A 20412-nucleotide genomic window follows, 5' to 3' on the forward strand; every position below is an offset into this window, starting at 1 on the left:
CACACACACACACACACACACACACACACACACACACACACACACACACACACACACACACACACACACACACACACACACTTCCCTGGAGTGAACTTTTGCCAACTGTACCAAGCTGGGACATTCCTCAGATCAAAGAACTTTTACCAGAAATGACTGTGATTCCCAAGTCAGCCTCAATCATACCTCTCTGGTGCCCTCTACAGTACAGTTTTGAGAAGAACCATTTTGGGAATGTATTTTTCCAGTCCCAGAAGAGTGTCGACTTGGTTACTTTTTGAAATTCTTAGGATTTTTCATTTTATTTAGGGACAAGTAAATGCCATATATTTAACAGTGGTTTACTAGAAATGGCTTGACTTCAAAATTAGTTTCTTATTTTTTTTTTTTTGTTCTAAATAAAGCCTAGTTGGAAAAGAAGTGCTTTCTTCCTTTTCCTCATTTTAATGTCTGTCTGTTCATTAGGGGCCAATACAATATTACCACATTCCCAAGGCTTATTTTCTGCGTGTGTTCATAGCCTTGAGTGTTTATGTGTGAGTTGTTCGGAATTGGTGAGAAGATGAGAGATGTATATTAAGGATCTGGGTGCTTTTGAATTTAATTTTTTTTTTTTTGCCTTGATCTTACAGATGTTGTAGATTAGGATCAAAATGCTATCCCAGGAATTTGTCTGTTCCATTGCTTCTTGGTGGTTGAAGTCAGCCCCACGTTTTCATCAAAGTGAGTGGGGTGAAATAGCAATCATGTGTTGTCTGAGTGGCAGTTGAATTTTCATGTCTAAGACCCTGAATGCATCTCCATTACAGTGTTCCTCCTGCCTGCCTTATTGTTCAAGGTGAATGTAAAATAGGAAACCTGTTTCTGCTCCTCTTCTATCTTAATACGAACACGTCAGAATTTATACATCTAAATCACTGTTGTGCCCTTCACCCTTGATCCTTTAGGAGACTAAATACTTACTTGAGTGTTGTGGCTACGGTCAGACTCGGAAAAATTTTGTAGTGTCCCTCTTTTATAATTGTTTTCAACATATTCTTTCGGAAATCCTCCCTCCTAACATCTTTGGCCCCCTAAGAGTGACTTAGACATTCAGAAATTACCAAATGAACTTTGGGAAACCAAGTCTGATGTATAAAGTCTGGGTGACTGGGCTGGGTCCAAATTAGAGTGTGACCCCGGGTCCTGTGGTTCTCAGTCTTGGCGGTTTGCCTGGGAAACAGCCCCCTCCTCTTGCACCAAAGCAGGCCCCTCTGGTGCCAGTGCCTTTGCCATCTATACCTTAGTCCCCCCCCCCCACTCTGTTAAACAGGAATAGAGATATTGGTTTTCAGAATTAGGGAAACTTTCTGGTTTATATGTTGAAAGAAAGAAAAAATAGCATCATTATTTTGTAGACCGGTCTCATATAGTAGCTTTTGGTGGCCACAGCATTTCACAACGGTGACAGCTGCTCTGATTGAGGTAAATATATCTGTACCAAACCCCACTCAGTAATCCTACCCCTCCTCAGCTCCCTGGGCTGGAGGGGGAAGATATAAGAGTTCCCAGCCCTGCCTCTCAGTCCGGTGATGTGGCTGACATCCTGCAGTTCTAAAGGAAGATGAGATGTTAGCCTTCCTATTGAGCGCAGTGCTCAGAGGATTGGTGGCAGCAGGAAGAGGTGCCCAGCACAGTGGAGTGAATTCTCCAGTGCTTGGCAGTAGAGTCTCTGACCAGAAGGACCCTGGCAAAAAGTAATCCAGGAAACCCGAAGGTTTCCGTATCAGCGGTTATCTCTTTCTTTTCTCCCTTGCTTTTTTCACCTAAGCAGTGAGGTCATAGAGGATTGAGTGATTCTTTCGAGTGATGCTGAGAAAGCTTTCTGTACAATAAGACTTTGGAAATCATGAGTTACTAGTGACAACTTCCATTGTGACATAAGCGCATTTCCTCAGAAAAGAATGAAAGGTTGGATGTGGAGTGAGTGTTGTCCCGTGCGCACTCTGTGAGGCCTGGTCGAGTTTCACACTGAAAGCCTTGGAGGGTATCCTGGCTTTGATAAGAACACGGAGCATTTTCATTGTATTGGTGTTGGACCATGACAGGGATAGCATGGGAAACATTAAGAAAGCATTTGCTCTTCTTACCCTTTCTCTTCCTGGAGCCAGTCTTCTGAGATGTTGGAATTTTCCTTTCTTCATCTTGGGAATCTAAAAACAAGAGAAAGAGCCTAGTCCCTTCCCAGACTTCACACCCGCCTTCTTGATGGTACACATCAGAGTGTACCAGTGTACACAGGACTCAGGGTGTGGAGGGCTGGGGGCTCCTGGAGGGAGTTGGTCTGATGGAGAAGTCCTCGGCCACTCAGGCAGGCCAGGAGCACCAACAATGGCTTCGAGGTCAAATACCTTTTCCTTGGGATAAGCCCTCTGTGGGAAAGGGGTGCCTTGGGTAGTGGGGGCCTAAACACTCATTCTGTGACCATTCAGCAAAAGGCCACAGATGTGAGCCTCCTGTCTGAATTCAGAGCCTTCCTGCAGAGTCCCCGAAAACTGTTTTCCCAAGTTAGCAGTGGATGACTGTAGGACTTCTCTAGCCCACTGGAGTTGGCCCTGTGTTCCCTGCTTCCTCTTGGGAATGGGATGGCACGCAATACTCAGCCCGTGGCACTCCAGGCACAGGGTGCTCTAGGGTGAACTGAGATTCCCATGCTCAAAGACCCACAACACAGCTTGTAAGGGCTAGAACTTGGGCTCGGGGTTTGGAGGCCCAAGCTGATGAGGGAGGCCCATCTTCCTGGGCTCCCTGGGTTGGAGGACCTGAGCCTAAGAGGTGAGAATGATCTTCTAGGATGGGGGTTGGCAAACAATTTTTTTTTTTTGCTACTGGGGCTCAAACTCGGGACCTTACGCTTTCAAAGCAGGCGGCAGTACCACTGAGCTAAGTCTCCGGCCCGGCAAGCTATTTTTATAAATGAAGTTTAATGAAGTCCGGGCATCCTGTTTGCTTACATATTTACTATCTATGGCTTTCCACATGATATGGTGGCAGAGCTGAGTTGCGACATAGACTGCGTGGCCCACACGGCCTGAAGTATTTGCGTGGCCATCATAGCCAAGCTTACCAGATTCAGCTCTAGGAGGTCTGTGGGGGCTGTTTTGTCCTTTTATAGCTATGTACCCAGAAGTAGACAGGGTGACACAGTTAAATAAAGTATCTGGAGGCTTGGCCAGGCTGGAATGCGGCACACGCATCCAGTATCTTCAGCCCTGTCCCTAGAAAAGGAGCTTCCTAGGGGCTGCAGAGTGCGGGGCAGCCAGGTCGCCTTCCCCACCCACCCTGCCCACAAGCTCCTGGTACCGCAGCATGCAAAACTGCCCTGGTGCAGCAGCCTGGTTAAATGTTAACACACGGGGAGCCGTGGTTTATCCACACAGGATGCTGCCTGGTTCTTGGGCCTGTTGACTTAGAAGACCGCCAGGCTAACTTTTGGGACCACAAACTCCTAACCTCACCTCTTTTCTTCTAGCCCAGTAGAGCTTTCTGAATGATACATTTGGAGTTGAGACAAGGCCCATCTGCCAGATTTAATTGAAACTTTTGTGTGTCTCCCAGAGAGGCTCCTCTGGAGACAAAAGCCTTCTTTATCAGGCCCTAGTCCCCTCTGGGGATGGGACGTTGTTTTCCTTGCAGTTTGGAGCCAGTGTGTTATCCAGATGGCTTTACCTCCTGTCTGAAACAAGGTGTACATGCGATTCAGAGGCAGTCATTACCTCCTGCCTTGTTTTTATTGCTGTCTTGTTTTGTCTAGACCCAGCCATTGCTGTCAGGAAGCTGGCTGATGTATACTGGGAAGCACGTTCCAAGAACCTAAGGACCTGCCGTCTGTATTGTGGGGGGCTGAGAGGCAGACCCCATCCCTAAGTAATCTTAGTCTCCCCGCTTTGCTTCAGGTTTTTGCTTGCTTTCCCAATCCTAAAACAGGTACACTTTTGTTTGTTGGAGAGAGCGAGTTTCTTGGGTGCTTTCCTGGAAGGAGAGCTGACAGCTCCTCTGTGGAAGGCGGGTCACAATTAGTTCAAGGGTGCCCTGCATGTACTTCAACCCCGGAACCTCACTTGGGGAGAGACACAGAATATAAAAGTTGGGTGCTTCCCAGGAGTGGAAGCTTGGCTCTCCTCCCTGGAGCCATCCTGTGCCAGGTACACAGACCCATGCCGTGATGCCGCCCTGAGGACAGTGGCGGCCGTGATAGTCAGTGCTGCTCATGTAGAGCTCAGTGTTTCAACCCTGCACTTTAGAATCCCTTGGGAGTTAAAAAAAAATAGCTTTATCAGAACTCCGACCCAGTTATTTTAGAACTCTCACGATGAGGCTGAGACATCGGTGTTTTTGACAAGCTCCTCAGCATACTCCAGTGTGCAGCCGGGCTTGAGGCGCAGCCTGTGATTACAAGTGGCTACTTATTTTGTCCTCATGACAGTGCAGGGAGCTGGGTGTCAGTGTTCCCCTTTCTGTCCTGGATTGGAGTCCGCAGGAACTGGCCCAGGGCAAACCCCTTCATGGCTAAGGCAGGCCTCCTGGCTCCAGCTCCAGGCACAGAGTGACTCCCGTCCCTCCCACCCAGCATCCCGAGAGAAGAGCTGCCGTCTGGATGCGGTGCTTCTATGTACCTGTGGCCATGCCCGCTGTTCTCACATCTCTGCCTCCTCCCAATCCAGCCGCCCAGCCCTGGCCGTCTACTTTTCCTCCTTGGAGATCATTTCCCACTTGGATCCTGTCTTGTTCTCTGTGTGCTTCCCTCCACACACACCTGCTTCTTTTCAGTCAGCTTGTGGTAAAAAGCCCAGTTATATTTGTCTTCAGAGGTGCAGCTCAAAATCTATCGCTCTGCGCAGCTGCCCTCAGGAATCCCAGAATCCATTGCTCTGACAGCTCTTCTTATAAAAATGTGTTGCACTAGGCAGCTCTCTTCACGAGAGCCCTTGGCTTGGTGCCCTGGGGAAGTCTAGGAGGTGAGGCAGCTATGTTCCACTGTCCAGACTGGGGTCAGATGGGTGCCAGGGAGGTGAGCGAGGAAGGACTCCCAGCTCTGCCAATGACAGTGAGATACTCTGAGGTTCATTTTATTTACCCAGCAGAAACCCAGCTATTGTCACCCATGCTGGAAATAACAGTGGTGGCAGCTGCTAATGCTTCTAATCCCGGCTGGTCTCACTGGACCAGATCAGAGGATACTATGGTATCCACGCTAATGACAGCAGCATCTCACTGGGGGCCAAACAGATCTGTGGGACCTTTTGGTCTGTTGGGACCCTTGGCAAGGGTGATCTGAAGGACGCTGTCCAAGGACAGTGGGGGATACCACTGCTTAGAGCTGAATTTTGAGGAAGAAAGAAGCAATGCTAAAGAAACTGATTTGGCACCGTGTTGAGAGCTCCAGCCTCTGTTACACTGAACTGGGTTTGAATCTTGACCCCACTGCTTATGAGCTGTGTGGCCTCGGATAAGTTACCTAATCTCTTTCAGACTGAATTTCTGCCTTGAAAATGAAGGTAGTAGTCATTCTTACCCTAGAGGGAGAATTAATGAGTCATCCAGGTGAGATATTAGCATGGTGCCAGTCATTTAGTACGTGCTGGCTATTGTTTTTGTCATCATTTCATCCACCAGATTAAGGGGGTAAAACCCAGAGAACCTTTTTATGGGTGCAGACTTCATCTGAGGGGGAGGATTTACCTGGTTTCCATTGGGGCATTTCTCCTGAAATGCTGCAAGGGTGGGGGGACTCCCCTTTTTCCTCGTTGCCCTGCCGTGGAGAAAGGTTGAGCGCAAATGCTGAGGAATGCAGCCCATTTTCATTTCTGTTCCCTGTCATCATCTGATGTTTAAGTGGAAAGCTTCCTGCAGCGTGTTCCAGAGAGCTCTGCAGTGTGGTCTGGGGATAAATGAAGGGACAAGGAGAAAACTCTGAGCTGGCAGCACTGGTTTCCTGTAGGCACATATGTGAACCAGACAGACAGATGTGCAGATAAGTAGAGAGAGCATGTCCGGCCCGTGAGAGGTGCTGCTAAAGGGAAGCAAGGAGGATGGGGACTGCAAGAGGAAGCTTCGCTGCAGATAACCGGGCTCGTGGGCCGAAGGACACGTTCTCACAGCCTTGACCTGATGGAGTCCTAGCCCATTTTGAACCTCTCTGGAAAGTGATGGATGCAGACACCGTGTGCTTCGCAGAGACCTTTATTGCTCCAAAGCTGCTGGGATGCAGGTCTCCAGGTTGAGGTGTTCTGAGCTAGTGTCCTGGAGAATGATTAGCAGGGGACTCAGAGGCTTGGGAGGCCTGGGTGCTTTGTCTTGCGGATGTGTGCCCTGGAGTGCCGCAGGGTGGGTGTGAGCGGCTGGGCATCGTGGGTGTCTTAGGAGTCATTTGGGTTATGGCAGCGTCCTCGCTGAGCCACCTGGGGATGAAGTCCTGAGGACCCTGGTCAGGGAGCAGATCCAAGGCCCAGGAGTAGCTGAGATCCTCCTGATCGTTGGATGTGTGGCACCTACGCAGGATCTATCCACCTGGGGCCCTGACCTTGCTCTCCAAGCACTGACCATGTTGTCTTCGGTTTTTGCCTCCTCCATTCTGCTTGTCCTGTGCTGCTCACTGTTTATTGGCTCATCATACCCTTCTCCTCGTTTCAGAAGTTCCGGGTAGATATGCCTGGCTCGGGCAGTGCCTTCATCCCCACCATCAATGCCATCACCACCAGCCAGGACCTGCAGTGGATGGTGCAGCCCACAGTGATCACCTCCATGTCCAACCCCTACCCCCGCTCGCACCCCTACAGCCCCCTACCGGGCCTGGCTTCTGTGCCTGGACACATGGCCCTCCCAAGACCCGGCGTGATCAAGACCATTGGCACCACCGTGGGCCGCAGGAGGAGAGATGAGCAGGTACAGCTCAGGCCAGCAGTGAGGAGCCATGTTAATGTTGTCACCCGCGGGAACTCATAAGCACAGAATGTTTTTCTGCAGACCGATGGGGAGCAGCATTAATGTTCTGGGTGCAGTGGTGAGGCCAGAGACCCAGACAAAAAGGGGAGACAAGGCAATGCCTTTATCAGAAGTAGAGCTGCAGACCTGAGTCATCTCACCTGTGTCCCTTAGAAGAGCCTCAGTTTCCTCAGCTGCAAAGTGGGCACAGTGGTTTCTGCCAGCTGGAACTTGGTGCTCTTGGGAGATCACATGTGGAAAAGCACACTGTAGGTATCATGTGTCAGTGGATAGGAAGGACCATCCTGACTGCCTGCAGCAGGATCCTGCTCTGAGCCTTGGCAGAGGTCACGGAGTGAGCACCCCAGACCGTGGCTGTGAGCTGTTTTGGATTGGCCCTTATCTGTCTCCCAGTATCTGGAGCAGACCAGGCACCCAACAGACCTGCAGCGTCACACTCAGGGCTGGTACTGCCCACACGACTTCCCGATCTTCCTCGGTGGGCCTTTGACTCAACAGCAGCAACCCATTTCAGGTGCCCGGAAAGTTCTATATGTCCCAGAAGCAAGGTGACTCTGGGCAGGGCCTCAGGAGCTGTCCAGTTGCTTTAGCTGATGTGGGTGTGGGGCTCGGCTTTGAAAGAGGGCAAACGTGGCAGGGAAGGAAGTCAGAAAATGGCGAGGTCCCTGCCTTTTAGGAAGCATCTCAGTATTCAGAAGTCCTATCACCTGCATCCACAGTGAGCTGGGGCAGCACTGAACCCCATGGTTCCTGAAAGAAAAATCAGAACCATGCATGGTTCCTGAAACCTTCACAGGGCCTTCACAGGGCTCCATCTGCCCTCTTTGCATTTGATGCAGCCAAGGATAGGCCCATCTGGCTGTGCTCACTTGGTAAGCGAGTGAGCAGGTCTTGACAGCCCTGAGCCGGTTCCCTGGACTCCCTGGAAGTGCTCTGCCTGTAGGCATGAGCCCTGGAGAGGCCAAATGCTTCAGCAGCGGACTCCCTTATTCAAGTGAAACGTGAGCCTGGAGAACCCCAGTTCCAGCACAGGCTCCCTTCTCTATTCCAAACCACCCATCCTACTCTAGGACCCCTGGGGGCCGCCACCTCCCAGTAAAAGGACCTCTAAGTATGGTTCCCCGTGGGTAATGGTGGACCCAGGGCCAGTAAGATGCTTAGAATTATAGTGATAACCAGTCCAAGGAACAGGAAGCTTTTTCAGGAGCCCTGTGCTCCTCTGGGAACAAAGATGGGCCTTGTATCCAGTACCTGTTAATAACGCAAGGCCCGTGGGAGGATGTAGTAATAAATAGACCTCATGCTTACATGCTGGGCCTCTGCCACTGGGGTAGGGACCACTCTGCCCATGACCATTACTTTCCATAGCTGCAGCTGTAAATATTGCAGCAGCAGTGAACGTGATATCCTTTATAAATAAGTTTCTCACGAGAGTCTTAGGTCAAAGCTTTATGGTCACTGAAGAGCCAGATTCTCCCTGGATGTAAATAAATGACACCGTGTGACAGCCAGGCTCGAGAGGGACTCTTGTTGGCCAGCAGGACAACAAAACAAGACATGCCTTGGTCACTCTGCCTTTCTGCTGGGGCTGCCTCATGCCACTGTTAGATGTTTCTATCTGGAAGGGACTTGAGAAACCATCTATTGTCCTCTGTGCATCACTGGTAAACAAACTGAGGCCCAGAAAGGAGAAAGGCGCTGTCCGGAGACACAGTGATTTCATAGGCAGGCAGGACTAGAATCTGCCTCTCTGACCTTCAGCCCGGAGCGTTTTCCCACCACACCACCTAGCTGTGCCCTAAGACAGACTGTCTAGAGAATTTCCTTCCTTTTTCAAGAGGAAGAGAGAGAACCAGGAAAATTTTCTCCTGTGTCAGTGGGGAGTTCAGACAATCACGGCCTTGGGGAAGCCAGGGCAGCTGGATCCTGGAACCTTTGTGCTGAGGTTCCTAACCCTGGGGTCTTTTCTGTGAGGCTTCTGCCTGCCTCAGCTTCCCCACCTTCTACCAGGAGCCAGCCTGGGGCCCCAGGGCCCTCCGGAGCTTGCCCAGGAAGCTCGCTCTGGGCCCAGGTGAGGTGACTGACGAGGAAGGGAGAGGAGGGTGTGTGTGGCTTGTGGGTGGGTCTGTGGTGGTGCTGACACACTCAAGCCGTAACCATGCTGATCTCACCGCCCCTGAACACTTCCGGTGTCAACAGCTTCCATAAGTTGCTACACCTCACCAGACAGGGCACAGACTTCTGGGGCCCAGAGTTTTCTGGGGGAAGGAAGGCTGGAAGTGGACCAAAGTTAGCCCTTCCTTTTTTCTGCCCCTAGCAATGAGTGTTTCCCAGACTTTCGGGCTGAGCGGGGCAGGGCTGTGATGGTGGGGCTGGTGAGTCCTAAACTCAGGCCTTCAGCAGGACCCTGGGCTGTCTTGCACCTGGCCCTGTTGAGCTGAAGCCAAGACAGAGTTAAGGACAGCAAGCGTTCAGGACCTTGGCCAAGTGGCCTCGTGACCTCAGCCAGGTAGACAGTTGGGAGTCGTCCTCTTTGATGCTGTGCCTTGCTTTGCTATTCAGGACATCATAGCAACTGGTGGCCAGGGTAGCAAGGAGCATCTCTGGACTGTGACCCAGGGTGGGCCGCTACAGTGGCCCGTGCCCTCCTGAGGTGAGCAGCAGTGCAGGCAGTGCCCTCCGTAGGAGCATCTTCCCTCCCCTCCCCCAGGAGTGCCTTCAGCGTTCCCATGTGTCCCTTGAGGGTAATGCTCAGGTCTGGTTCCTCTTGAATATTCTAAGCCCCTTCTAGCACTGGGCACCTAGGAGGTGTGCGGTGAGATCTCTAGTGCAGTGGGAAGGTCTTTCCTTCACCTCGCTTTCTGCTTTGGTCCACAGCCACCTTTCTGGGTCACCTGTGCTTGAGAGGAGAGCACTGGGGTCACATCTCTGGCAAGCCTGGCCCCTTAGCAGGGTGGTTCTCACCCGCTGGCCCAATTTACAATTCTCTGACCATCCTTGTGAGGAGCTGGATCCTCAGCCCTGCAGAGGGATCTTCCTTTGGATTGCAAACCAGCGCCAAGACTCTGGAGCTGTCTGACAGTGCTCGTTTGCTGCGTGAAGGAAAAGAGTGGGCCGTGGGACCTAGCACGCTTGGTCTTCCTCCTGCCGCATAGGATCTTGCCTGTGTGGGACTCCTGGCCCAGCTTCTTACCCAAGTGGAGATAATGAGGCCTGAAGAGCTGCAGAGCGTTGGAGAGGGCAGATGAGCCAGGGTGTGCAGGCAGCTGCTGCCGTGGTGGGGCCAGGCCTGGCTAGCTGGAGGGGACCCCTCTCTGGCCTGGGCCTTGAATCAGAGCTAACATGACAAACGCTGCCGCGGTGCAGGGGCCGCGGAGTCCCTGCCTGTTTGCTGCCTTGTTCTCCCTTTAAACACGTGACATCACCTTCCAGGGCAGATTCTGCAGCCAGATAGTGAGCCGGAGGTTCCGGAACCTCTTGCCCTACTCCTGCCCTTCCCCAGTTCTGGAAGGGCTGACTACCGCATTTGAAATACAGCTTTTAAAGATGCTTGAACCATTCACCTTGCCCTAATCATGATTCTTGACCTTGGCCTCCAGCTGTCTCCCGAAGAGGAAGAGAAGCGTCGAATCCGGAGGGAGAGGAACAAGCTGGCTGCTGCCAAGTGCCGGAACCGACGCCGGGAGCTGACCGAGAAGCTGCAGGCGGTGAGGAGCTCTGCCAGGGTGGGCGCTCTCGGCGGGCAGTGTGAGGGCTCCCTGTGCTCAGGTGCCTTGAGGTTGAGTCAGTGGAGATGCGACATCCCTTCCTCTGAGCACATGGGTCACCTTTGATGGATAAGAAAGACAGAGGGGACCAGGCCTCTCCCACTAGGCTGGGCTTGGACAGAAGAACGGACAGCTCTGTAGGCTGGTGTCTCTTGTCACAGCTGAGCGTTCTCAGACCTGCTGGGGCCTCTGGGTGAGGGCTGTCGGGGTGTCTGTGTCCCCCGTCCCCAGGAGCCGGGGCAGATCCAGACCCACTCCTCCAGGCTCTCCCTGAGGCTCCAGCCTGGCCTAAGGGCTCTGGCTGGAGTAGGTGGGGGCGGGGAGTCTCAAGGGCGACAGGTCATGTGCAGGCTGACTTGCATTTTCTTGGGGTTTCTCATCTCCTTTGGCGGCAGCAGGGTTCCCCACCTCTGTCATGAGCCTCGGCGCCTCATGCTGCCCGTCTGAGTCACTCTCTCATGCTCCCTAATCGCCCAGACCTGGGGGCCCATGGCCCTGCCCTTCCCTCTGGTACGCTTGACCTGACCAAGTCACATAACTCCCTCCAGGGCCAGCCCGCCAGGGAGGGCCAAGTCCTGTGTGAGGAAGCCCAAAATCAGGGCTGGGGCTCTCGAGAGGGAAATGTTTCAGAGTGGAGATCAGAGACTGTCGGTGGTCCTCACAGTACCGGGCCGGAGAGGCGCTTTGCAGTACATCCCATCAGGGCCGTCAGTGCTCCCAGCACTGCTCCCTGCTCGAACTTCTCTCAGTCCCTCCTGCAGCCCTGCTTAGGCACTGAATGTGTATCGCGTGTTCCCGTGATGCTGGTAGTAATGGCCCACGGAGGTGTTGGAGCCAGGGAGGCCGGCTGCAGTTCTCCCTCCCAGCTGAGGGGGGCGCCATGCCACGGGCAGCACCTCAGCTCAGGCCTCCCCAGTGCTGACCTTCCTGATGGGACTTCAGGAGGCATTCTTACCGCCAGCCCCAGAAGAGCCCTCCCCCAGGTCCTTCTACCTTCCTGCCACCTCCCCAAAGCCTCCCCCGCCCCTGACCCAGCCACCAGGCCCCTGAGCCACATCCTCCACAGGAAGCCTCTCACAAGCTCATGACGTTCATCAGACCCTTGAGACAGATGGAAACTTTTTTACTCCGGAATATGCTACACTCTGCTTAATGAAGCTCTTGCCAGTATCTCCTCATTCATGAACAGGAACCCGAGTTAGGGAAAAAGTGGGGAGGAGGTTGGTGACTCACACCTTTCCCCTCCCACAGCTGCCCCTTCCGTGTGCACTCGTGGGAAAGGGGGGTGGTTTGAGGTCTTTGCAGGGCAACTGACCTCAGAGGCTGCCAGGTGTCCCCTCTGTCCTTCCTGTGGCTGAGCTGAACGCGCTCCACGTTCTGTGAGTCCAGAGACTGAGGCTTCCGAATGTGCACAGACCCAGGTTCGAGGTCTGTGTCCACAGGGCCACCGGCGGGGGTGCTGCGTTTCATGCTCCCTTCTCCATGGGAGCCTCTGTTAGCCCTCGGGGAGCCGGGGGCAGTAGAATGCGACTCCAGACTATGAAGTTAGATACACTGGGATTCACATCTGCACTGTCCTTCCTGCTAGCTCTGCGACTCTGGGGAAATTATTAAACCTCTGCAAACCTCAGTTTCTCCATCTGCAAAAAGGGGTTGAGGGTAGCTTCTGCTTTCAAAAGCTGTTGGAGGATTCAAAGAGGTGATCTGTGGAGTGCTTAACACAGTGTCTGGCACAAAGTAAGAGCTCAGTTGTGGCAGCTGTGGCCATTTCACTCCTCTTCCAAGCTAACTTTCCTCCTTTGGAAGTAAAAGGAGCTGTGAGCTACCGTGTGACTCTGGGGCAGTAAGGTCTGTGGCTGGGTGTGGGAGCTGGCTGCTCTCCCAGGAGCTCCTCTGAGGACCTTGCTGCTTCTCCCTTTCTTCTTAGACTGGCACTGACCCCAGGAGGTGCTGGACAGATCGCTGTCCCTCACATCCCTCTCTTTTCCACGCAGGAGACAGAGGAGCTAGAGGAGGAGAAATCAGGGCTGCAGAAAGAGATTGCTGAGCTGCAGAAGGAGAAGGAGAAGCTGGAGTTCATGTTGGTGGCTCATGGCCCTGTGTGCAAGATCAGCCCAGAGGAGCGCCACTCGCCCCCCGCCTCCGGGCTGCAGCCCATGCGCAGTGGGGGCAGCGCAGTGGGCGCTGTGGTGGTGAAGCAGGAGCCCCTGGAGGAGGACAGCCCCTCGTCCTCGGCAGGGCTGGACAAGGCCCAGCGCTCTGTCATTAAGCCCATCAGCATCGCCGGAGGCTTCTACGGGGAGGAGCCCCTGCACACCCCGGTCGTGGTGACCTCCACGCCCGCCATCACTCCGGGCACCTCGAGCCTCGTCTTCACCTACCCCAGTGTCCTGGAGCAGGAGCCGCCTGCCTCTCCCTCCGAGTCCTGCTCCAAGGCTCACCGCAGAAGCAGCAGCAGCGGGGACCAGTCGTCAGACTCCTTGAACTCCCCCACCCTGCTGGCCCTGTAACCCCATGCCCCTCGCAACCCTGGAGGGGTCCTCGCCACCGCCTCCTTCCCAGGGACCAGCATGTTCCAGCGCTCTAGGGCCATGAGGGCTGGAGGGTGGCCCCACCAGGGAGCTTCCAGGCTCTGGGGGACCCGGGTGGGACTCGATGGGGAGACGTTGGAGGACTCGGCCGATCACTTGGAAGCCATGGGACCCGCTGTGTCATTCCATCTTGCAAGCAAACCCTTCCTTGAGGGGAGCCGTGGAGAACCTGGTCTGGTGGCTTCTGAAGAGCCCGGAGCTGGTCTGGACGTTCTTGTCCCTTTGTTACGTTGTTGTCTCTGGAGTGATGGTGTCCTTCCCTGCCCCACCAAGCATGCTCAGTGCCTTTGGTTTCACCTCCCCTCAACTTGCCCCCTCCTTCCCCAGTGTCAGTTCTGCTCCTTGATTTTTATCAAATTTTCCATGACATTTCATCTGGATAATCTGGATATTAACTCTTCATGTCTGGAGATGGGGCAGCAGGTGACTCTTCTGCTGGGGCCGACTTGTCCAGAAGGGGACAAAGTGCAATACAGAACCTTTCCTCCCGACACTCTCCCGGGCACTGCCACCGCCTGAACCACCGGCGGGGTTCTCTGAGCTCCCCGGGAAGTGCACCGCCACCAGGAGGCCTGAAGGACCCTTCTTTCACACCCTCAGAGACAGCTTTCGGAGGATCGACGTGGCCAGAAGACAGGGTGTGAGTGAGGTGGCGGGCACATTCTGGGTGTGCTCTAATTACCAGGCCAGAAGTAGTGCCAACAAAGCCACATGGTGTCCTAGACAGCTTCCCTTCCCCCGGTGTCTTGAGCAGGGCGTCTCCTGTAATTACCGCCTCACCATTCTGCCCCTGGACCCTTCTCTCCAGACTGGGGAGCGTCCCTCCCTCGGAGCCACACACACTCCAGGCCCTGCTGGGCTCCACCCCCACCCCCCACCCCCGGCTCTCAGGGTGACGCCACCCACAGAGATTTATGAGCGTGGGCCTAGGCCCTCCCCAGACTGCAGCAGGTGGCTCCTCCCCAAGCCTCGGAGGATGGACGAGCCCAGGAGGAGGCCTGGAGAAGGAGGCTGTGTCTGGGGCGGTGTCAGTCGTGGCAGCAGCCTGGCACCCAGCCTGCCCTGCCTGCCCTCTGTGGTCCTCCTCCACCAGATGGAGCGAATGCTGTCGCTTTCACGCTCCCCACCTCACCCCGGGGTGCTCTTCTGGCCCTGCCAGCGAGCGGCACTCAGCTAGCCGCGCACTGGGGCTTGGAGCTCTTGTGCCACACTGGCTGGCTGTTGAATCTTTCCAGCTGCTGAAATCAGAGCTAGGATGTGTAGCTTACGGCTGGGAGAGAGCGGCCCTCTTTCCATGGGTCCCTCCACCTCGGGCAGGAGCACAGCTCGGCCTGGCCTTTCCTCCCCAGCTGGCCCCCTCGGGGAGAGTGCTCTGAGGGGGAATCTGTTGGGGATCCAGCTCTGGGCATCATTGTCCACCCATTTAAAGGAGCGATGTCATTTAAGGCAAGCCCAATGGCATTTAAATTTCCAACTCTGGAGAGAGCAGCCACCTGTTCCTTTCACACTCCTAGGTGTGCACTAGAAAGGATGGAAGAGCCATAGCTTAAAATACAAAGCCCAGCAGGACTGGAAGTGACGTTTGCAAAGTCAGCCACCTAGAGAGAGGAGGGTTAACACGCTTTGAACACATTCTTTACCGTGTCCTGGGCTGCCTTCTGGGAGGGGTACCCCCCCCCGAGAAGACTGGCCAGTTGGCTTTCTGATCTCAGATTAAGCAAAGAAGCTGGAGGCAGCCAGGAGTAGAAAGAGATGGGTGAAGAAAACTGGGCGCTTTGAGCTTGGAAAAGCTCAGTCATCTCAAGCGGTATTTGTAGCCAGGTGGGAGTTGCTTGCTTCTTTTGCATATAGATATATCTTAAATGAAGCTATTTTCTGGCCTTTTCTTTCTAAAAGCCCCTTTATGCACTACTCTGTACTGCGTGGATCCCCGCGCAGGTCAGCCTGTGACTTGGATCCACAATGGACACTCCTGAGCCGGAGTCTGGCTTCAGTTCAGATTTCAAGCTCCCCTGGTGTGGGAACCAGCCAGCTCTTGGGACTTCAGAGGCCTCTGACTTGCGGTCCTTCCAGAACCTCTTGCTTCAACCTAGGAGGATGTCTGGCTTCCCCAGGGCCAGAGGTTACTTGGGGAAGGCTGAATATTCACACCGAGTCAGGAGCGCACCCTCCGTTCCCACCCTCCTGGCTCGTTGTCCAAGTGCACTCGCATACACATCCTTGCTCCAGCATCACCAGACGCCTGGCCTGCTGCTCCCTCCTCCACCGTTCCAGCTCAGGGGACAGCTGAGTGGGGATTCGTCTGTGCCTGGCTGAGGAGCTGCTGTACCTCCCTGAGAACCTGCCATAAGGCAGCTGTGTGGCCTGCAGTGGGGCCGCGCCAGCCCTGGGACGCACACTGCAGGCCCTCCTCCATTGGCTAGTGTGAAGGCGGCCACGGCTGGCCTCCCTGGGAGCAGTCCTCCCCTTGTCCTGGTGGCTGGGGACAGCTGCTGACACAGGAAAGAGCAGATCCCAGGTGATGCTTAGGAAATTTCCAGAGCCAACTCCAAGCAGAGCACTCCCTGGGGGTGGAGGTGGTTGTGAAAGTCATCGTTCTGTGTCGGGAGACCAGATGTTCTCCCTGTGGCCAGTCAGACAAGCATCTCAAAGCCAAGAGCCACCAGGGGCTGCTGCTTCTCTTAGCCTTTGGGGAAAGGAGTCTGTCTCTGATCCCACTCGACTCCCAAGTGTCACGAGGGGGCAGCTGGCCTGTCTGGAGCATGGGAGCTTGTTTCGCCCTTTTCCGTGATGGACCAGCAGTGCTCCTTACAATCTCGCTGTGTAACTTTCAGGTTGATTTCCTTCCCTGATCTGACATCCATGTGGCCCTTTGTGGAAAAGAATAAGCACCTACTACATGCTAGGCACTGTTAGGCACTTTCATATTTATCCCCTGTTAGGATGAGATTAAGGGATGAGCGAATCCCCTTATAAAAGGCTCCCAAGTAGTAGCTAAATAAAAACACTTGGAGGTGAGAAGGTCTTTCTCCAAAGACCCGAGGTAAGATTGCCTTCAGTCTGAAGTTTGTTCTCAAAGACCCATCCCCTATTAGCTACCCTCCTCCTGTGCCCAGCCTGTGCTCTTTTGTACCCCTCAGATGGCTGGAGGGGTGACCTGAATCTTTATAGAATCGTGGACCAATAGGATATTGGTGTGTACAACTTCCTTTTTAAACTTAAGTAAAGGGGTCTTGCTATGTTCTGCTTGTTGAGTCTTCTTGGCATTCATCTTTAAAGCCAGCATCTTACTATTTATTGACAGGTGTGTGTGTGTGTGTGTGTGTGTGTGTGTGCGCGCGCGCGTGCATGTGTGCGTGTTCACGTATGTGTATATTTCCAAGTGTGCTGTGTCTTGCAGATTTTTAGAAGGAAACCCAGTCATCCCACTACCAATTTGGCATCTTCTCATGCTTCTTGTGTTTGGGGCCATGTGTCAACAAAGGGTTTTAATAGTCTAATGTTGACAACATATTCAGGAGGGGTAGGGTCAGATTTTGACGGTGGGACATGAGAAGGGAAGGGGGAAAAGAAATAGACATTTATTTTATTATTTATTTTAAATGTTTACATCTTTGTGTTGTTCCAAGCCTGAATCGAAACATAGCATTAAAATATTCAGTTCCTCTCTCACGTCCTTTTTTTTTTTAATGACAATAATTTTGCTTTTTTGTTTCTAAAGTGATTTGCAACGTGCTGTATAAATTGTATAAAAAGGTTCTGTTTCTACAGGTGGGTTGTCATTCCTCTGGGGACAGTGGGTACCAGGAAATACGCAATGTAAGAGAACGCAATGAGAGACCCTGCCCTGTTCCTCAAAAATTACTTTCTCTGTAACGATTAAAAAAATTATTCCATTTATTTTAGTGTGTGGTTACTTGATTTTGAGGAAGAAAACAGTTGACTTTGTATAAAGACCTAGGCATCAGGTGTCGTTGCAGTGGGCGATGTATATACAGAGTTTGGTGTACAGTGGAAACCCACGAGCTTGTGCATTGGTGTTTGAGATACGGTTATGATGTGGAGTGAAGTCTGCTATTTAGACCCGGGAGGAAAACAAGTTGTACAAGGTTTCTGTCGCTCTGCGGGGAACTTCATTACCTTTCTGGGCACCTTTATTTCCCTGATTTTTAAAGTAATGGTGAAATTGGGCCTATTGGAGCATCTCTTATATCAACCTTTCCAGGCAGGACTGTGAGCCCAAAATCTTTGTATAGTTCTGGAAATTGAGGAGTAGCTCTGCTCAGAAGCATCTCTGGTGGTATTTGTCGTTGTTTTGTTCTGTTGTTTTACTGTATGTGACAAGCCTACAGTATTTGCACTAAAGAAAGCTTGTTAGAAAAAGCTTGCTGCTATGGAAGAAAGAACCTATTAAAACATTTTTCCCTCGCGGTATTTTTGTTGTTGTTGTTAGCTTTTCCACTTTCCATCGAGTAGCATTTTGTAGAATAAAATGAACTGAGATTGAACAGCCTCTGATGGTTGCTTTATTCCATCTCTCCCCCTCCCCCCTCTGCGGCTTCTCTTTTTCTTCTGCTTTTTCTTTACCTTTGACCTCATGGGTAAAGCAGGCCTCTTCTCAGGATGAGGTTCAGGGGAAGCTTTTTGCGCCCCACTGTAACGTGGATTGCTTAGGGGCTATTAGAGCCCCCCACCCCAACTTGCCCCATTATTCTTTTCTCTTTGACCTTCTCCCAACCTGTCCTCCTCTATTTCCCACTGCCCAGGGCCTATTTCTCAGCAAGCTGCCAACTACTGCCAAGGCATGAGCCAATAAAAGTTTAAAGGTATTTTGTTTGAACAGGTTGATTCTGGAAATCCTGGAATTTTCAAAGAACCAATGAAACGTATTGCTAAGGTAGGCATGGTAGTCAGGCAAGACCAAGTGCAAGAAAGAGCTCTGAAAACAACGGAGGCAGGCAAATAAGTGAGGCGATGGTGTCTCTAGACTTCCTTTCTGAAAAACAGCAGGTTGTGAGGTGTGGAATACACAGAAATGTCAGCCCAGTTCCCAATGTCCTGTTGACCAGGAAATTTGGGGTGCCTGGGGATCTGTTCGGGGTACTCTTTCCTTGTAGGGAGGCAAACCAGTCATTAGTTAAGGCTCATAGTGCCTGGCAGCTGGCTGAGAATTAGCCGTGGAAATTACACACTTGTTCCAGTGTGCATTAGGCCTTAAACTTAGGGTGTGGGCCTCGTTCTCTGGAGGACCCAAAAGCACTGTACAGGGAGCCAGGGAGGCCCTGAATCTAGGCGTACTCCCACTGCTTCACTGTGGAGTTTTTTTTTTTCGTACCCGGATCAAACTCAGGGCCTTATGCTTTTGAGGCAGGTGGTGGAACACTATAGAGGTTTTATTGAATGCTGCTGAACCCCTCCGAACCTCCGTTTCCTCATCAGTGAAGGGACATGTAATGACAGCTTTATAAGAACCCCCTCCTAGGAGGGGTGACAGTATCCTCTGTCCCCTTTGGGTCCACTTGGGGCAGGGGATCAGTGCTGCTCAGAAGTCTCAGTCCGGGTCTCACTGTGACCTCTCCTGTCCAAGAGGACCGGGGACCGAGGGCAGAGCCTGGTACGTTGAAGCAGTACCTGTGCTTGTCAAAGAGCAGCTGCTTGGCTTCTCTGGGCTGTGGGAACGATGCTGTCCAGAGAAACATGAGGTCGCAGCTCCAGGTTTGCCACTGGCACCCGGATGCCTCTGTACACGGCCTTTCAGTCACACTGCAGAACCTACTTGGTTCAAATTTCCACCTCTTCTTCCAGATAGCGATTGGAATGGTTGCTGACTCCCAGGCGCTTGTTAGGTGGAGTCACACGCTTCTCTGTGCAGCTGTAAATGCCTGGACAGCATGCAGAAAGCTGTTGAGTCTTTTATGGAAAAACCCAATAAAGAACAGCTTCTACTGGGTCCAATGGAGCGTTTGGCTGTCACCTGTAAGTCCAGGCTGAATTGGTCCAAGCCAGTCACATGACCTGGGTTGATGGTAAACTCAGCGCATTTTCAATAAATTTAGAATTTCAAGGAGTAGACAGAGTTCTCACTCTCAACAAGAATGTCTTGGTGAGGGATTTCTGGGACAGTCTTCTTTTGCTGGGATTGGAGGTCCCCAAGTGAAAGCAACTTTGTAGGCCTTTGTTATTGTTCGTTAGACCTGCTACTGTATAAGAGAAAAGGGATTTTTCCTGGAGCCACCATTTTTCAATACACTGAGTAATGAGACCAAATATGTGAGGGCCCTGAGAAGATATGAAGAGCTAAAGCCGGGAGGAGTCGCTCAGTTGTTAATTCTGGAAAGTTCCACTCATTACAAAAAAGAAATTAAAACTGATTCAGGGCCCACCTCTGGAACTAGAAGATCTTCAATCAAATTACATACCTTATATTGGACATGTACTTATAGTCAGGAATGGTGTACTTATACTTAACGAGTACTTACAGCTGGGCGTGGTGGTGCACACCTCTAATCCCAGCACTCAGGAGGCTGAGGCAGGAAGATCGCCATGAGTTTGAGGACAGCCTGAGATACATGGTGAGTTCAGGGTCATCCCGGAGTACATGGCAAGACCCTGTCTCAAAAAATAAAGGGGAACCGTTCTGCAACATTTAGTATCTTCACAGCATTGTGCAATACTGATCTATCTCCCAAACATTTCCATCACCATGAAAAGAAACCCCATGCCACTAAGTGGAAGTCCCCATTGTCCCTTTCCCCGGTCCCAGCTAAACACCCACCTGCCCCTGTCTGTATGAATTTAAGTTTACATCGTACTTTTTAAGAATCCTAATGATTCTATTTTTTTGAACTAAAAAAAATGAAAAGTTAGCAGGAAAAACTAACCTAACATGTATTAATGCTATGGTTCCTCCATTATTTTCACTTCATGCCTTTTCACATCTTCTACATGATCTCGTTCAGGGGCCAGGGATTTAGCTCAGTGGTTTTGCTTCCTGCCTCACAAGCACAAGGTGCCAAATTCAATCCCCAGTACCAAAAAAAAAAAAAAAAAAAAAAAAAAAAAAAAAAAAA

General features: G+C 52.1%; 1 protein-coding gene across 3 annotated transcripts in view; it reads left to right on the forward strand.

Moving 5' to 3' along the window:
- The window catches only part of Fosl2 (FOS like 2, AP-1 transcription factor subunit), an 18667-nt gene extending 1816 nt beyond the window's left edge, over positions 1–16851 (forward strand). Inside the window, exons 1-4 of one of the 3 annotated variants that reach the window (XM_010604707.3) lie at positions 2433–2814; positions 6673–6924; positions 10584–10691; positions 12746–16851. In XM_010604707.3, the coding sequence (XP_010603009.1) occupies positions 6688–6924; positions 10584–10691; positions 12746–13261 (861 nt within the window). In that variant the 5' untranslated portion in view covers positions 2433–2814; positions 6673–6687 and the 3' untranslated portion in view covers positions 13262–16851. Of the gene's footprint in view, positions 1–2432; positions 2815–5637; positions 6265–6672; positions 6925–10583; positions 10692–12745 lie in introns of those variants that run through there. The other 2 variants (XM_010604705.3, XM_010604706.3) reach the window with 2 other exon arrangements.
- The last annotated feature ends 3561 nt before the right edge of the window (positions 16852–20412 follow it).

This window comes from Fukomys damarensis, unplaced genomic scaffold (assembly GCF_012274545.1).
Source record: "Fukomys damarensis isolate Sample0158 unplaced genomic scaffold, DMR_v1.0_HiC HiC_scaffold_2, whole genome shotgun sequence".
NCBI classification, from domain to species: domain Eukaryota; kingdom Metazoa; phylum Chordata; class Mammalia; order Rodentia; family Bathyergidae; genus Fukomys; species Fukomys damarensis.